At 41.4% G+C, this 16,588-nt stretch overlaps 1 protein-coding gene across 5 annotated transcripts in view; it reads right to left on the bottom strand.

Moving 5' to 3' along the window:
- Ube4b (ubiquitination factor E4B) overlaps positions 1–16,588 on the bottom strand; it is a 115,387-nt gene that overhangs the window by 75,896 nt on the left and 22,903 nt on the right. For 3 of the 5 annotated variants that reach the window (XM_078025245.1, XM_021732851.3, XM_005334764.5), the window contains exon 2: positions 10,562–10,748. The exons of 1 other annotated variant lie outside the window; for it this stretch is intronic. In XM_078025245.1, the coding sequence (XP_077881371.1) occupies positions 10,562–10,748 (187 nt within the window). Of the gene's footprint in view, positions 1–10,561; positions 10,749–11,416; positions 11,504–16,588 lie in introns of those variants that run through there. One more of the 5 variants, XM_078025242.1, reaches the window with a different exon arrangement.

The raw sequence follows: 16,588 nt of genomic DNA, 5'->3' as shown, positions 1-16,588 counted from the left end.
CACTTCAGAAACATGAAGTGGCCAGGCTGCACAGGACATACTTGTTACATTCAGAGAACTAAAAGGTATGTGATAAAATGTGTTTGGTGAAAGGAGAGGATGTGACGAGGTGGAGGGAACAGAGGCATCTCCCTCGGCTACAGGAAAGAGGTGGGCGGGAAAAGGGATGCAATGTACATGACTGAACCAAGAGCAGCCTCCAGAACCCAGGGGCCTTTGAGAGGCCACTGCAGCTCTGCCCCGGGGCCTTTCTGGAGCAGTTTTGTTTGGTCCTGGGGACAGAACCCAGGGTCAGCTAAGCACATGCTCTACTGCTGAGCTGCACAAGCAGCCCCCACTTAAACCTTCTCCCTCTCCCAAGCTGCAGACCCAGTAGAAGTTGGGGGGAGAATCTTTTAACACATTCCTTTTTTTTTTTTTTTTTTTTTTTTTTTTTTTTTTTAAGAGAGAGTGAGAGAGGAGAGAGAGAGAGAGAGAGAGAGAATTTTTAATATTTATTTATTTATTTTTTTAGTTCTCAGCGGACACAACATCTTTGTTGGTATGTGGTGCTGAGGATCGAACCCAGGTCGCACACACGCCAGGCAAGCGCGCTACCGCTTGAGCCACATCCCCAGCCCTTAACACATTCCTGATAGTGTTCATAGCCAAAGACAATTTACTTAAAAAAAAAAAATGGCTTTTACTTAAAATTCCTACAAATACACTACTAAACAATAACGATGCTTATTAGACTCAAAATTCTGAAAAAAGCCATTAAAAGAGGACTGTCCCCTGCACCGGCAATCGTCAGCAGCCCATTCTCGCCACAGGATTTCTGCATCTCCTTTTCTTCGATCTGAAAAGATCACCCCACAGATCCTGCCAGACGTGCTCCTTTCCTTCACTCAGGCCTCTGCTAGAAATGTTGGTTCTGAGGTGCTCCCTGCAGTCCTCCCTGAAGCACCACTCTGGTGCTCCCTACAATCAACACCACCTGACGGGTTTCAAGAGGTTTTAATTTAATTGTTCATTTTCTCACTAAACAACAAGCAATATGGCCCAGAATGGAACCTAACACAGAGAATGATTCAAATAAATATTAAATCAAGGCTTCGTGAATTTATGATGTTAGTAAACCACTGGTAACTACCAAAATAGACTAAAATGTAAAAGAGATCAAATTTTATCAGATCAAACTGAGAGATGAGAACAACTGTAAGGGGATATGGAAAGATGTTTGAAAGGAACAATCTTGTTTTTATTAACTAATATATAATGCATTATTAATTTTTGGTCACCATTCTATACGATCACTAAAGCTTTATTCCCTTAAAATTTTGTATCCTTCGATCAACTGTCTTCCCTTCCCTTGTCCTCCCCCCTCCCTGACCTCTAGTTATCACCATTCATTATAGTATTTCCATGTGTTGAAACTTTTTAGATTCCACATATAAATGAAACCATGCAGTTTATCTTTCTAGGCCAGCTAATTTCACTTCACATGATGTCCTCCAGGTCTATGTATGTGCTGCAAGTGGCAGACTTCCCTTCTTAAGGCTGAACAGTATCCACTGCACACACATACCCCTCCTTCTCTATTCACTCATCTGACAATGGACACTGAGATCCCCACGTGCCTCAGCCACCAGGGCGAGGCTGCAGTGAGCACAGTGCAAGGCTGCAGTGAGCACAGTGCAGATCTCTCTTCAGTGTGCGTACTTTAATTCCTTTGGAGATAAACCCAGCAGTGGGATCACTGAATCATATGGTGATTTAATTTTTAGTTTTCTGAGGAACCTCCATTAGAATTCCTGTTGTCCATAAAGGCTGTATTAATTTATATTCTGACCAAGGCAGAATTTTCTATGAGATAAGCACCTACATAGAATAGCTCCAGGAGGGGAAAAAAAATCCCCAGCCCACGGCTATGAGCCTGAGAGGTTCTGTCTGCGGCTGTGCTGTCAGGCAGGCAGCACCAGCACCTGGACATGTTGCAGGTTAATCTCTTTCACTTAGTCACCAGCGAAGCCCTAGAGGCCACTCACTGAAACACGTATCTCTGTACCCCTGGTTTCTAATTCAGTGCCCAGCAAACCTAAGCCACTTGACATAAATTCAAATGTAAGAACAAGAGCAGGCTGAAAAAGACCAGCTATCAGTCAAAGGAAATGAATTGTGATCCAGACCCCTGCTACTGTTTTGTTTTGTACTGGGGGTTGAATCCAGGGACACTTTACCACTGAGCCGCATCCCCAGCCCTTTTTATTTATTTTGAGATAGTCTTGCTAAGTTGCCTAGGCTGGCCTCAAACTTGCCTCTGCCTTCTTCAGCCTCCTGAGTATCAGTGACCACAGGTCTGTGCCTCCATGCCTAATTCATTTGGCTTTTTAACTAGTCCCAAATAGGCCCTGCTATTCATTTCTCCCTTTTAAAGCTGAAAGCCTTAACTGGGATCCACAGATGGAAACTAGGACTTGAGGCTGAAATGACAGCACTTGGTTGATCAGCCCTAGGTCTTTGTGATTTGGAAAATTAATAAAGGAACATAAATAATTATATCATCACCTTTAAAAATATTTTGAAAGCTATTTCTATATATCTTGCTTGTTTTATAATCATGTTTATGTTGTTATATGTATTTAAAAATATTTTGTGAGAAGTCAATTAAAGGCTTCACCATCTTGCCAGAGGAACCGTGAAAAGATAATAGCTAAGAACTCAGTTCTAGAGACAACCTGAGGACAGGTTCCACAAGACCCAAGAATCCTGACAAGATGAAACCAGCTAATAAAAGATTCATTGTGGGAATCCCAGGCAAGAATGTCCATCTCGGGCTGGGGATGTGGCTCAAGCAGTAGCATGCTCGCCTAGCATGCGTGCGGCCCGGGTTAGACCCTCAGCACCACATACCAACAAAGATGTTGTGTCTGCCGAGAACTAAAAAATAAATTTTAAAAATTCTCTCATTCTCTCTCTCTCTCTCTCTTAAAAAAAAAAAAAAAGAATGTCCATCTCTTAAGAGAAGTCAAAACAGGAAGGGTAAGGCCTGAGCTGAGCATATTCAAGATGTCTGATGGGTAAACATCAAAGAGAGCTGAGAGAAGGTAGCATTATTCCAAAATAAGACTTTAAAAATCATCCAAGAGGGCCTAAGACGTCCTGAAGGTGATGCATTCCCAAAAAAAACTAAAGATGGAAAAGAAATTAAGAAAATCCCTCCCAGAAATTTAATAAATAGATTTGATTTGATTTGATTTCTTTTATTGTCTGTGCTCGGGACTGAATGTAGGGTCTCACACATGCTCAGCACTGAACGCTACACCCAGTCCACCAGATTTTCAAAAGAAGTTCAAAGAACGCTTCTGCTCGACTGGACTATAAGCTCTTCAAGGAGGACACTGAGTCTTACTGTCTTTGAACTCCAGGGAACTAGCACTGCGCTTGACCTGCTGTAAGCCCTATCGCTTAAATGTCAAAGTAGAGTAACCAAAGATGGCTTTTAAAAAGTGGCAATCATTCCTAGGGAAAATCTGACCCATATACATAAAGTTTTAAGAAATACAAAAACAAAGTAACTAAAAGTTGTTCGAATTAAAACAGAGCTACCTGGATCAAACCCAAAGCAAATTGAAGCTGGGGAAGAGGAAGAAGGAGCTCCCCCTACTCATGCCTCTGGGAAAAACCATTATGGGGAATTTGCACAAAGGCCACTGCATTCATACACAAAAAAACACTTCCATGAGGACATCTGCCCAGTAACTGCCTATTCAGCCTTGATGCCACCCTTGTTATTGATTCTTGCCAATAATAACTGCTTCCAGCCTTCCTCATTTGATCTTTAAAAACCCCATCTTCCTCTGCACCTCTAGATAAGCCTATCTGTCCAAGAAAGCACATTCTGTTTTTTATTTTTATTTATTTATTTTTAAAGAGAGAGTGAGAGGAGGGGGAGAGAGAGAGAGAGAGAGAGAGAGAGAGAGAGAGAGAATTTTTAATATTTATTTTTTAGTTCTCGGCGGACACAACATCTTTGTTGGTATGTGGTGCTGAGGATCGAACCCGGGCAGCACGCATGCCAGGCGAGCGCGCTACCGCTTGAGCCACATCCCCAGCCCAAGAAAGCACATTCTGGATAATAATCCCCTTCTTACTCCTGAATAAACTCATTGTTTCTTTACAAAGCCTTTCTCTCTTATTATTTTAAGTTGAAATAACAATTCAGCAAAAATATTAAGAAATTTCTGAGAATGAAGAATACGGAATGTAGAAAACCAACAACCTCTTGTTAGGGGAGGGGTGGCGAGCACCAAGGATTCCACAGGGGTCACAGGTAACACTTACTCTCTACATCTAAAATACTTTGCCCTGGATTTTGTTTTGTTTTGGTTTTGTTGTTGCTATTGTTTTAATTTTAGGAGAAAATGAATAAGCATAATGTTAGTAAATGTTCCTTGAATAAAATTCAATTCTTGCCAGGCATAAAAGGCAAGAGGGAGGCTGAGGCAAAAGGATCCCAAGTCAAAGGCCAGCCTGGGCAACTCAGCAAGTTTGACTCAAAATAAAAAATTTTTTTAAAAGGGCCTAGAGCTGTAGCTCAGTGATAAAGCACTTGCCTAGCATGCATGACAACCCCAGAGCCACAAAAAGAAAAGTAAATAATATTTCTATTTAGAAGTTGGGTCTTTGCATATGTAAGCAAGTCAGTGAGGTCACACTGGATGAGGGTGATCCTTAATCCAAAGACTGGTATCTTTGTAAGAAGAGGGAATTTTGGACAGATTCACATAAAAGGAAGACAGCCATGTGAAGGCGAGACAAGATATCAGAGTCTTCCCATCACAAGTCAGGGAATACCAGAAGTCGCCAGAAGAGCAGAAAAGCCAGGCATTCTTTCTTAGAGCCTTTGAAAGGACCATGGCCCTGCCAGCACCTTTTTTTTTTTTTTGGTGACAGGGTACTGGGGATTAAACTCAGGTGCACTAGACTGAACTACACACCTCTATTTTATATTTTATTCAGAGACAGGGTTTCACTGAGTTGCTTAGCACCTTGCTTTTGCCGAGGCTGGCTCTGAACTCGAGATCCTCCTGTCTCAGCTTCCCAAGCCACTAGAGTTACCTCTGCCAGCATCTTAACTTCAGACTTCTGGCCTCCAGAACTGTGAGAAAATATATTTCTACTGTTTTAAGACATCAGGATTAAGCCAGGCATGGTGATTCATGCCTGTAATGCCAGAAGCTCGGGAGGCTGAGACAGGAAGATTCCAAGTTTAAGGCCATCTTCAGTAACTTAAGCCCTAAGCAACTTAGCAAGACCCTGTCTCAAAATAAAAAATAAAAAGGGCTAGGGTTGTGGCTCAGTGGTTAAGCACCCCTTAGATCATTCCCCAGTACCAAAAGAATGAAAAAAAAGATATCAGGTTTATGGCACCTTGTTGGGGCAGCCCTGGGAAATGAACATAGAAGCAAGATGTTGGGTGTGCATGTTGGAGAATCAACCTGCAGGACCCCGTACAGCTTTCCAATCCTTGAATTAGTTACTTGCAACTGAAAGCACCCTAAGGCTTTCAGATAAGGGGCTCCTTCCAATGTCTGACAGAAAGCACTTCTAAAACAATAAAAAAGAAAAAGACAGAGCTGGAGTTTTGGATCAGTGGTAGAGCTCTTGCCTCACATGTGTGAGGCACTGTGTTCAATTCTCAACACAGCATATAAATAAATGAACAAAATAAATGTCCAAAGTCTAAAAGAATAAAATTTAAAGAAAAAGACAATCCCTTGTCTAAGCTGTACCACCCTGATCATATCTGATCTCTTCTGCTTTTTTTTTGCAGTGCTGGGGAGGAAACTCAGAGCCTCCAGCATTCTAGGCTTGTGCCCTACCATTGAGACATGCCTGCAGCCCTGAGCCAGATCTCTTCTGATCTCCAAAGCTAGGCAAGGTGGGGACTGGTTGGCATGCGGGTAGGAAGAAACACTTCTTGACTCTGAACACAAGTCTCTCCTTCACATTCAGGGGATGATAAATCTAGCCATGGGCCCGCTAACTTCTAAAACAACAGAAAACAAGCATAAGCAATTTATCTTCCTCGTGATAGATAACCTTTCATTTCTTAATGCACAGCTATCATATTTTCTTAAAATTTCTTTAAGTTATACATGCCCATGTCATTTTGCTTTATCTGTTATGAATCATTTCTTAATTCAACCCGACTCATTATTAATGATTTAATAAATAACATCCAGGCACTGGTGACACAGCAGTGAACAAAATGGGCACAAGTCCTTGCCAATAGGTGAGCATACAAACCAGAACACACCATACTACACCTGCCAATATCTGCTGACAGTTAAGAGCTAGAAGAGGATCCATGACAGAGGTAGCAACTGCAGGCAGTGGCCAAGGACCAAGGTCATCTTATTGAGGAAGTGACACTTAAGTAACACCTGAAGCATTGTTTCTAAAGTGTGTATAGGCTAAGCAAAGAAATAGCAAACACAAATGACCCAAATTAGGGTCCTGCCTGGAATGTTCCAGGACCAAGAAAATCAGCATGCCTGAGCAGAGAAAACAGGAGAGCAGTGGGAAAGGGGTTACACGTCCTGATCACACACAGCCCTAGGGCATGGTGGGGGCTCTAAAAGATTTTTGTCTTGAGGAAGGGAGGGAGCCACTGGTGGGTTCTGAAGAGAGATGACACGATCTGCCTTGTGGAGGGTTTTATTTTTCTTCTTACTTGTTTATTTAATAAATCACGAATTTGTTTATCCAACCTGCCAAAGCATAGCTAATAATAGCCACCTGTTTGTAATTATGAATAATGGTGATTACGTGAGAAACATAATCAGGAGATTATGGAGAGACTGGCATTGCGATGCACTGCCAAGAGCTAACCACTGAGAGGACACCCAAGTGTTTGTTAGTTTGTGACAACATAATAAACCTGCTGTAAGAAACAACACTGCTGTTACGCAACACTGCACTATGCACTGGGCCCGGAGGCTTGGCGCTGAGAGTGCAGCCAGCATGGGCCTAGAGAGACCAGGCAAGAGGCTGCGCCAGCAACAGAGCAGAGATGCTGGTGCCTCGGGCTTAGGAAGGGACAAGGGGTGACAAGCAGAAGCTGACAATCTGGTCTTCTAGTTTGCTGAAGGGCTGAGAGCCAGGGGCTTCAAGCTGCAGCCCACAGGCCAAGTCCCCTCACTACCTGCTTCACTGAGCTGAGTTTTACTATAACACAGTCACACTTGTTTGTGTACATACCGGCTACAGCTGCTTTTGTGCTTTGAACAGAGATGAATAGCTGTTACCTTATGGTCTGTTAAAAAAAAAAATTGGCCCTTTACAGAAAGTATGCCAATCCACAGTCCAGCATATAAGATAAAAACAAAAGGGATGATGTTTCAGGCTTAAGCAACTTGAAAAAAAAAAAATGAGCTATCACTTATTGAAATGATGGCCTGGAAGAAGATGAAGGAACTACCAAAACTTCACTTTAGAGGCGTTAACTGGGAGATGCTTATCAAGACATACTAGCAAAGATGTCAAACAGGCCATTAGATTATAAATTTTCAGATGCTAGAATTAGGTCTGAGCTTGGGCTGGGGCTGGGGCTCAAGCAGCAGCACGCTCGCCTGGCTTGCATGCGGCCTGGGTTCCATCCTCAGCACCACATACAAACAAAGATGTTGTGTCCGCCGAAAATTGAAAAATAAATATTTAAAAATTCTCTCTCTCATTCTCTCTCTCTCTTAAAAAAAAAAAAAGAATTAGGTCTGAACCAAAGATATAAACTTAGGAATCATCAAATTAGAGGTAGTAATTAAAGCCAGGAGAACAGATGAAATCAATAAGGAAAACACAGATGTAGAGAACAAGATTTTAAATATTGAACCCTCGCATCCTATCATTTAGAAATCAGGGAAATGAAAAAGAACCATGCGAAAAACTAAGAAGGAGCAGATAAGAGACAGGATGAAAACCAAGAGAACTGAGTGGTATTCTGAAAACTAAAAGAAAAAAGTATTTTAAAGCTGAGATGGTGATAGCCTGTGTCAAAAGAGGCTGAAAGAGCAGACCAGTGACTCAGAGCAAACCACAAAAGGCCTCCCCACCTGGGGTCAATTTAGCAGAGGATACAAGGACAATAGGAGGAGATTCTGACAACTAGACTCATTCCAAAACTTCTGGGGTGAAAAGCTGCAAAAATAGGGTGGAAGCTACCAGGGGAAACAAGATTAAGAGAGTTCCTTTCTAAAGTTCCCATAACAGGAGAAGTAACAGCATGAATACAGATTACCACAAAAATCCCCTTGAGATGAGAGAACTGATGAGGCAGGACAAGAGAACAACTAGAACCATGGCCCGGAGTAAGTCAGAGGGAACAGGATTCAGGATCCAACTTCAACGACACAGAGGCAGTTCATTTTAAGAAAAACTGAGCACACGCAGAGGCAGGCAGCTGGATGCCATGGGGGTACAGGTTCCCTCTTGCCTGCATCCACTTTCTCAATGAAACAGGATGCTGAGAGAGTGTGCGTGCAAAATAATGTGTGATGACTGGAGGATAAGGTATGACATCTACTTTATTTATTTTTTTAATATTTATTTTTTAGTTTTCGGTGGACAACATCTTTATTTTATTTTTTTATGTGGTGCTGAGGATCGAACCCAGCACCCCACGCATGCCAGGTGAGCATGCTATCGCTTGAGCCACATGCCCAGCCCCATAACATCTATTTTAGAAAGAAAAGTGGACTGGGAAATATGCTGACAGTATTACGGGTCCACTTGAGTTTGTGATCATGAATTTGTCTTGTTCCAGTGTATGAAACAGAGGACAGGACAGAAATGGGACTTAACCAGAATTGTGATATAACAAAGCAAGAAAGATAAAGTGAGAAAAAGGCACTCCTCTGCACAAATTCTAGAACTGCAGGTATGGCCTGAGCATGGTGAGACAAATAGAACAGCTGTTAGCACTTTTTCCAAAGAAAAGATAAAATCACCACTGGAACCCTAAGATTTCAGTCCTACTGAAAGACCATCTCACTTTGCAAAGTAATACAGAAGAAACATTTCAGACAAAGGTATTCATTACTAATTTTGATTTTTAGCCTGAATATCCCTCTTTTATAATTAATAGAATTAAGGATAAGAGAGCTGGAGATATAGCTCAGCTGGTAGAGTGCTTGCCTCACCTGCACAAGGTCCTGGGTTCAATCCCCAGCAACATATACACACACACACACACACACACGCACAAATGTTAGAAGAATTAAGGATAAGAATTTTTTCTGGAAAATGAAAAGGAACCTAAACCAATGCTTAAGGAGTTATAGTAACTGAAATATTTTTAATTAACAAATAATCTTAGATCAAGAAGACAGATTATTTGGAAGGTTGACAAAGGCAGAATACATGAAATAATCATGGAACTAATAGTCATAGATCAAATTATTAGATATGATGATCCGTGCAATCTTAGAATCTACTTTCTAATGGCTTAAATTATAAAACAGCAATCATAATAATTATTATAATGACACCATATTTTGTATGATAGAAAAGTTCAAATAGAGCTGAGTATGGTGATATACACCTGTAATCCCAGCAACTATGTAGGCTTAGGCAGGAGGATCACAAGTTCAAGACCAGTCTCAGCAACTAAAGAGAGAGACTCAGCAATTTAGCAAGTCCCTCAGCAACTCAGCAAGACCCTATCTCAAACTAAAAAAAATAAAAAGGGTTGGGGATATGGCTCAGTGGTAGAGCGACCCTGGGTTCAATCTCCAGTACCAAAAAAAGAAAGAAAAGGTCTCATGGAAAAAATATTTTTCAAATATGCAGTATAAATCAATATCATTATTTTTCAAGAGTTCCAGATATCAATTATCAGCTTGTTTAAAGAAATAAATCTTGACTATAGTTAAATGGTTGTCAATGAGATAATTACCCAATATCACATCAGGTGAAGTTTCCTGATTTGTTTTGCTTTGTTTGCAGTGCTAGGGATGGAACCCAGGGCCTTGCACATGCTAAGCAAATGCTCTACCACTGAGCTGTACCTTCAGCCCCAGGAGACATTCATACCCTGAAAATTTAGAGAACCAGTTCTGTGCCAATGCAGCATAAAGGAAATTTGTCTTTTGACCATGAAATCAATTTTTGCATTTTTGTATTATTTTTTCTTAACAGGTGGGGGTAGCTCAGTGGTAGAGGCTGTGCTTATCATACCCAAAACCCTGGGAACAGAGGGAGCAAGGGAAGATAGGAGAGAGGGAAAAAGGAAAGCATCAACAAATTCATAAAATCAGCAGGACCCAATTCAGTCTTAATCCCCTTGCCAGCAGAGATGAAACCTGAGCCTGTTTGATAAAAGGAAGATAAAAGGTAAGGCAAAGGAAATCCACCAGTTCGACAGATCAGCACCAAAATGAGCAGACAATAACAAAACACACTGCAAAAATCTTTATCCACTACTGCTTGCCATCATTGCGGTGGAAACCTCCTGACCATTGGCTTATTAGAAAGCTGAGATCAGAAGTACAGGCTTCCCAGATAGGAAGCTGCGGCTTACCTGCTGCACCTATTGGGGAGGTAGCTGGGGTCATGTTGTGGACATTGAGACCAAGACTCTGGGAGGGGCCTGGGGCTGACGCTGCTATCGGGGGCCCTGGAGGGTTCTCCCTCTGGGGAGAGGTAAGCGGGGTGCTCGGCTGGGAGGTCTGTCCACCAGCAAGTCGTGCCAGGCGCCGCCGTCGGATCTACAACAGGAGGGGAGAGAGGGCATTGCGTGACTCAACAGCAGAAAACACTGCACCTGAGCATAACTGCATCCCCGCTGCAGAGCCTCATGGCCTCGTAGGCCTTGAAAAGGAAGTACTCATTTGAGAGAGTAACTCAGCAAATCAGCTTTCATGCAAACCGCCAACTCACTTTTTAAAGACCATCTTAATCACCTTACCATCTGTTTACTGTACCTCCTTGACTGAACTTCCAATAAGCATACTACCCTTCTACACAACAGAGTCTGTTATTTATTTGAGATTATATTTTTCAATGTTAGGGATGGAACCCCAGGTCTCACATGCTAGGCAAGCCCTCTACAGCTGAGTTACGTCCCCAGTGAGCCATTTTAATTAAATGCTATCACTTGATCACTTAAAATAGGTAAGATTTAAAATAGTCCATTTTAATTCAATGAGAGAAAGAAAAAAGTTACACTAAAACAAATTTTACCAATAGTTTCAGGAGCAAATGATTTTGTTGTTTTTACTTGATTGCAATGAAAATATAATCTGCCACTTTTTCTTCTCAATACTCCAGAGTTATCAAGTAATTATAAATATGTGCCACAAAATCACAGTAGATCACAAAAAATGTTTTATTCACATTTTCATAGTCATTAGTTCTAAGCACTCAATCAACTCACTGACTCCCTGCTGCCACAGGTATGAGGATACAGCTGGGCCTAAGCAGGCATCAGAGAGAAGGAAATCAACCAGGCTGGACAGCTCCTCTGCTGGGAATATGGAAAAATGAAAGTTCGCGATGGCAAATGCTCACAGGGAGCCTCATCTGAACTAGGAACCACCCATCACTCTAACACTGCAGAAAACCTGCTCCTCCCATCATTTTTAGTCAAGAATTCCCCGAGTCCTCACTAAAAGTTCAGCAGCCCCTCCCTGTGCCTCTGCTGCAAAGGAACTTCAATGAACTTACATCAACCCCTGAAGTTGTTTGGTTGGTCGTTGTGTCTACTTGATTAGATTATATAAATCCCTTGAAGAAAAGATTAAGTCTTACTTAATAAATACTTCTGTGGCACTTACTACCTTGTAGCATGGTTCTAAGAACTTTATAAGTATTTACCTACTTAATCCTCATAATGACCCATTAAGACAGGTGCCTGTGACATACCCACTTTATCTAGGCACAAACTGAGGCACAGAAACATTGTATACATTGGTGACACTGCTGCCTACCAAGTGGCAGAGCTGGCTCTGTTCTCATGCAGTCTGACTCTAGTCTGTAATCGCATCAGGGTCCCCAAGACGTTTCCAGAAAGTCTCTGAAGGAAAAACTATTTTTATAAAAATACCAAGACAATTGTCTCTTTCACTCCCATTCTCTTAACAAGTGTCCAGTGGAGTTTTTCAGATGATTTTGTATCAGATTGAATACCAAAGTTAACATGAGAATCAAACTGTCTTCTACTGATTCAGACAGTTAAAAGACTTGCAAAAGTAAAACCTATGTCCCAACTCTCACCAAATTTGTTGTTCAAAATGTATTTTCATTAAAAATGTTATTTATGCTAACATGATTTTTTAAATTAATAAATATTTCTTAAACCTCTTTAATTTTCCTTGCTGACCTGGTATGACCCACACATGTGAAAGCTACTTGGGATCCTCACTAATTTGTGTGTAATGGAGTCCCCCAGACCTCCTGTTCCACTCGTCTTCATCTCCTTGAAACCCAGCACAGCACCTGCTCCCTAATGGGTACTGCTGACCTGAACTGACCAGAGCAGAGGTCACGGCACATCACCCATGGGAGAGCAGACACTGGGGTGAAAAAGATTTCTGAAAGAAACTGAAGAAGTATTTCTTTCATGGAAGAACTGGTAGAGGGCAGGAATCCACCTGTTCCAGCCTATTACTCAAGCCAGAGGTCCATGCATGCCCTCTTCCTCCCCCTCACCTCCTCAAACACTGCCAATTTATCACCAAGTTTTGTCACTTTCTCTTGAGTCCACCTCTTCCCAGCCCCATGCCTCCACCGTATCCAGGCCACCATCCTCTCTTACCAGGGCCTCCACAAAAGCTTTACAACAAATCTGTCCATGTCCACTGTGACCTGGTCAAGCAGAGGCCTCATATTCCTTCCTTAAACCACTTTCAAGATTTCAGATTTTAGAAAGGCAAATGAAAACCATGATTAGATACCACCTCACATTAGGATGGCTACTATTAAAAAAAAAACTATTTGCCTGTTTGTGAGGATTTTGACAAATCAGAACCCTTATGCTGGGCTGGGGCTGTGCCTCAGTGGTGGAGCACTCCCCTAGCATGCGTGGGGCACTGGGTTCGATCCTCAGCACCACGTAAAAATGAAATAAAGATATTGTGTGTCCACCTATAACTAAAAAATAAATATATACTTAAAAAAAAACCCTTATGCACTGCTGGTGGGGATGTCAAATGATATAGTCACTATGAAAACAGTTGGGGGGGTCCTCAAAAAACTGAAATAGAATCACCATATGATCCAGCAATTGCACCTGAGAATATACCCCAAAAAACTGAAAGCAAAGACTCAAAGAAAAAATTCTGTACTGTGTCCCATCAACAGATGAATAAATAAATAAATAAATAAATGGCATACAGAATTACCAGGTATAAGAGTGTGTGTTTGTGTATTAGTGCATATACCTACACAGAGAGGCTAAGTACTAGAGATTGAAATCAGGGTATGAGAAATGCTGGGCAGGTCCTCTACCCCTGAGTTCTATCCCAGCCCTACCATGATATATGTTATTTAACCTTATAAAGGAAGGAAATTGCTGGGCTCAGTGGCGCACACCTGTAATGCCAGCGGCACGGGAGGTTGAGACAGGAGGACCGCAAGTTCAAAACCAGCCTCAGCATAAGTGAGGTGCTACGCAACTCAGTGAGACCCTATTTCTAAATAAAATACAAAATAGGGCTGGGGACGGAGCTCAGTGGTGGAGTGCCCCTGAGTTCAATCCCTAGTATCAACGCCCTTCCCCACAAAAAGGGAAGAAAACTGACATAAGCTAAAACACAAATGAACCTCGAGGACAGTCAATAAAAGACTAATTCTACATTTATAAAGTTCCTGGAATAGTCAAAATCACAGTGTAGAATGTTGGCTGCCAGGGGCTGGAAGGGAGGGAGGAATAGAGAGTCACTGTTGGTTGAAAACAAGTTTCAGTTTTGCAAGATGAAAGGAGTCTAGGAGGTGGGTGACTGCAATGGCTGTGCAACAATGTGAATGTCCTTAACCTGTCTGAAGTGTACATTGGTTACGACAGTAGATTTGGGGGCTGGGGTTATGGCTCAGTGGTAGAGCACTAGCCTCATATGTGCAAGGCCCTGGGTTCGATCCTCAGCACCACATATAAATAAATAAAATAAAGTTACTATGTCCAACTACAACTACAAAAAATAAATATTAAAAAGACAGATTGTTAATTTGTATTTTATGATTTTTTAAAAATGCAAAAAAAGCTTGAGATTAGACTCAGTTATAAGTCTCTAAGTACACTGCAAAATCATCCTCCTTAGCAGGCAGCAATCAAACAAACTGGAGGGGTAAGTGGAGAAGGTTCCAAATAATTCAATGTAAACAGTGAAGCCACTTAGAAGAACTTGAATGGAGTTTGGGCTGAAACATAAGCATCTCATCTTACTGATTGTCTGAACTTTGACAGGCAGGTACCTTTATATGTAAAATTTGAAACATGTAACTTTCTGCTTTGCATTTAGTAACCAATGCAAAGTTGTCTAAGAAGTCTCTTGGAAACACTCTAGACTCCAAGGAAACATTTTCTTTTCTGAAAAATAATTTTTTTTCCAAATTTTTTTAAAATGTTGATGAACCTTTATTTTATTCATTTATTTATATGCAGTGTTGAGAATTAAGCCCAGCTAGGCAAGTGCTCTACCACTGAGCCACAACCCAGCCCCTGAAATATATTTTTTAATTAAATTATTTATTTATTCTAGTTTCTTATATATGATGGCAGAATGCAATTCATTTTATATTACACACATAGAGCACAATTTTTCAAGTCACTGATTGTACAAAGAATTTTCACAGCATTAGTGTCTTCATACATGTACCTAGGGTAATGACATCTAACTCATTCCACCATCAGTCCTACCCCCTTGTCCTCTCCCTTACCTCCGTCCCCTTTGCCCTATCTAAAGGTCCTCCATTCCTCCCATGCTGTCCCCATCACCATTATGAGTCGGCATCCTCATATCCTAAAATATAATTTTTAAACTAGAAAGATTACATCCTAATTGGCTGGTATGGAAAACTACAATCAAACTGAGGGCCTTATCTCCTAACACACAAACTGCCTATTTGTCAGGCAGAAGGCGCTCACAATCTGTTTCTTTTCTTTCTGAACAAAAGCAAAACAATTTGCTCAACATCTGAAATACCTCTGAAATTGACATATATCTGAAAGTCAGATTTATGGCTGATGGTCTCCTATAATCACTGTGAGTGAAAACATATAAAGTCTAGTATCAAAACTATCACAATGAGCCAGGCACAGGGACACATACCTATAATCCCAAGCAACTTATGAGGTTGAGGTAGGAGGATTAAAGTTTGAGGCTAGCCTGGGCAACTTAGTGAACCCTGTATCAAAATAAAATAAAAAGGAATATAGCTCAGTGATACACCCCTGGGTTCAATCCCCACTACCATTAAAAGAAGAAGAAGAAGAAGTCACACTAGGCACCAGTGGTTTGGATAATAACCCCGGAGACAACAGGAAGACACACTATTTCCCCAGAAACCAAACTAATATAGATGGGTTGGGAGTGGTCAATCTGATGTGGGCAGCAACAGTTCCAAAACAATCCCCAAATCAAGTGCAGCCAGCAGAAAAGACCACCACTACTAACTGCCTTCTTTTTTAAAGGTGCCAGCCACATCACCAACACTGGAGGGCAGAGGATGGCACTGAGGGGAAAGGCTCAGCCATGGACAACTGCAAGACCAAAGTCATCCAGAGGCAGATTCCAAAATGCAACAAGCTACAGCAATAGCTTAACCAATTTATTTATTTATTTTAAACTTTTTTAATTGTAGATGGACATAATATCTTTGTTTATTTTCATGTGGTGCTGAGGATCGAACCCAGTGCTTTACACGTGTGAGGCAAGTGCTCTACCACTGAGCTACAATCCCAGCCCTTAACCAATTTATTTTGCTAATATGTTCCTTTATATATTTATCTCAGTATAAGTAACACATTTTTTTTAAAGAGAGAGAGAAAGAGGGAATTTTTTAATATTTATTTTTTAGTTCTCGGCGGACACAACATCTTTGTTGGTATGTGGTGCTGAGGATCGAACCCGGGCCGCATGCATGCCAGGCGAGCGCGCTACCGCTTGACCCACATCCCCAGCCCCAATACACAATTTTTAAAATCTAAGTATTGAGGAGATCCTAAGTGAAAAGAAAGTATGCTATGACAGTTCCCCTACAATCCATTCTCCACATGGCAATCATAGTAATTATTTAAAAACATAATAGCTGGTCCCAGGGGCACAAGCCTGTGATACCAGATACTCTGAAGGCTGAGGAAGAAGGATCACCTGGGCAACCTGGCAAGATCCTGTTTCAAAATAAAAATAAGTAAATAGTAATAAAGTCAGGGAATGTAGCTGGGTGGTAAAGCACACCTGGGTTCAATCTCCAAAAAAAGACTGATTCAAAGAGCAAACACTGTATTAGGAGGCTGACAATGACTCCTCTTCAAACATTCACCATGACATTCACCGAGAGCCCAGTAGAAGTGCCGCAGTATGCTCACAGTCCTGGCCCTCACGGAGGT

This window comes from Ictidomys tridecemlineatus, chromosome 11 (assembly GCF_052094955.1).
Source record: "Ictidomys tridecemlineatus isolate mIctTri1 chromosome 11, mIctTri1.hap1, whole genome shotgun sequence".
Classification (NCBI taxonomy): domain Eukaryota; kingdom Metazoa; phylum Chordata; class Mammalia; order Rodentia; family Sciuridae; genus Ictidomys; species Ictidomys tridecemlineatus.
This window is presented reverse-complemented; position numbering and strand designations above follow the sequence as displayed.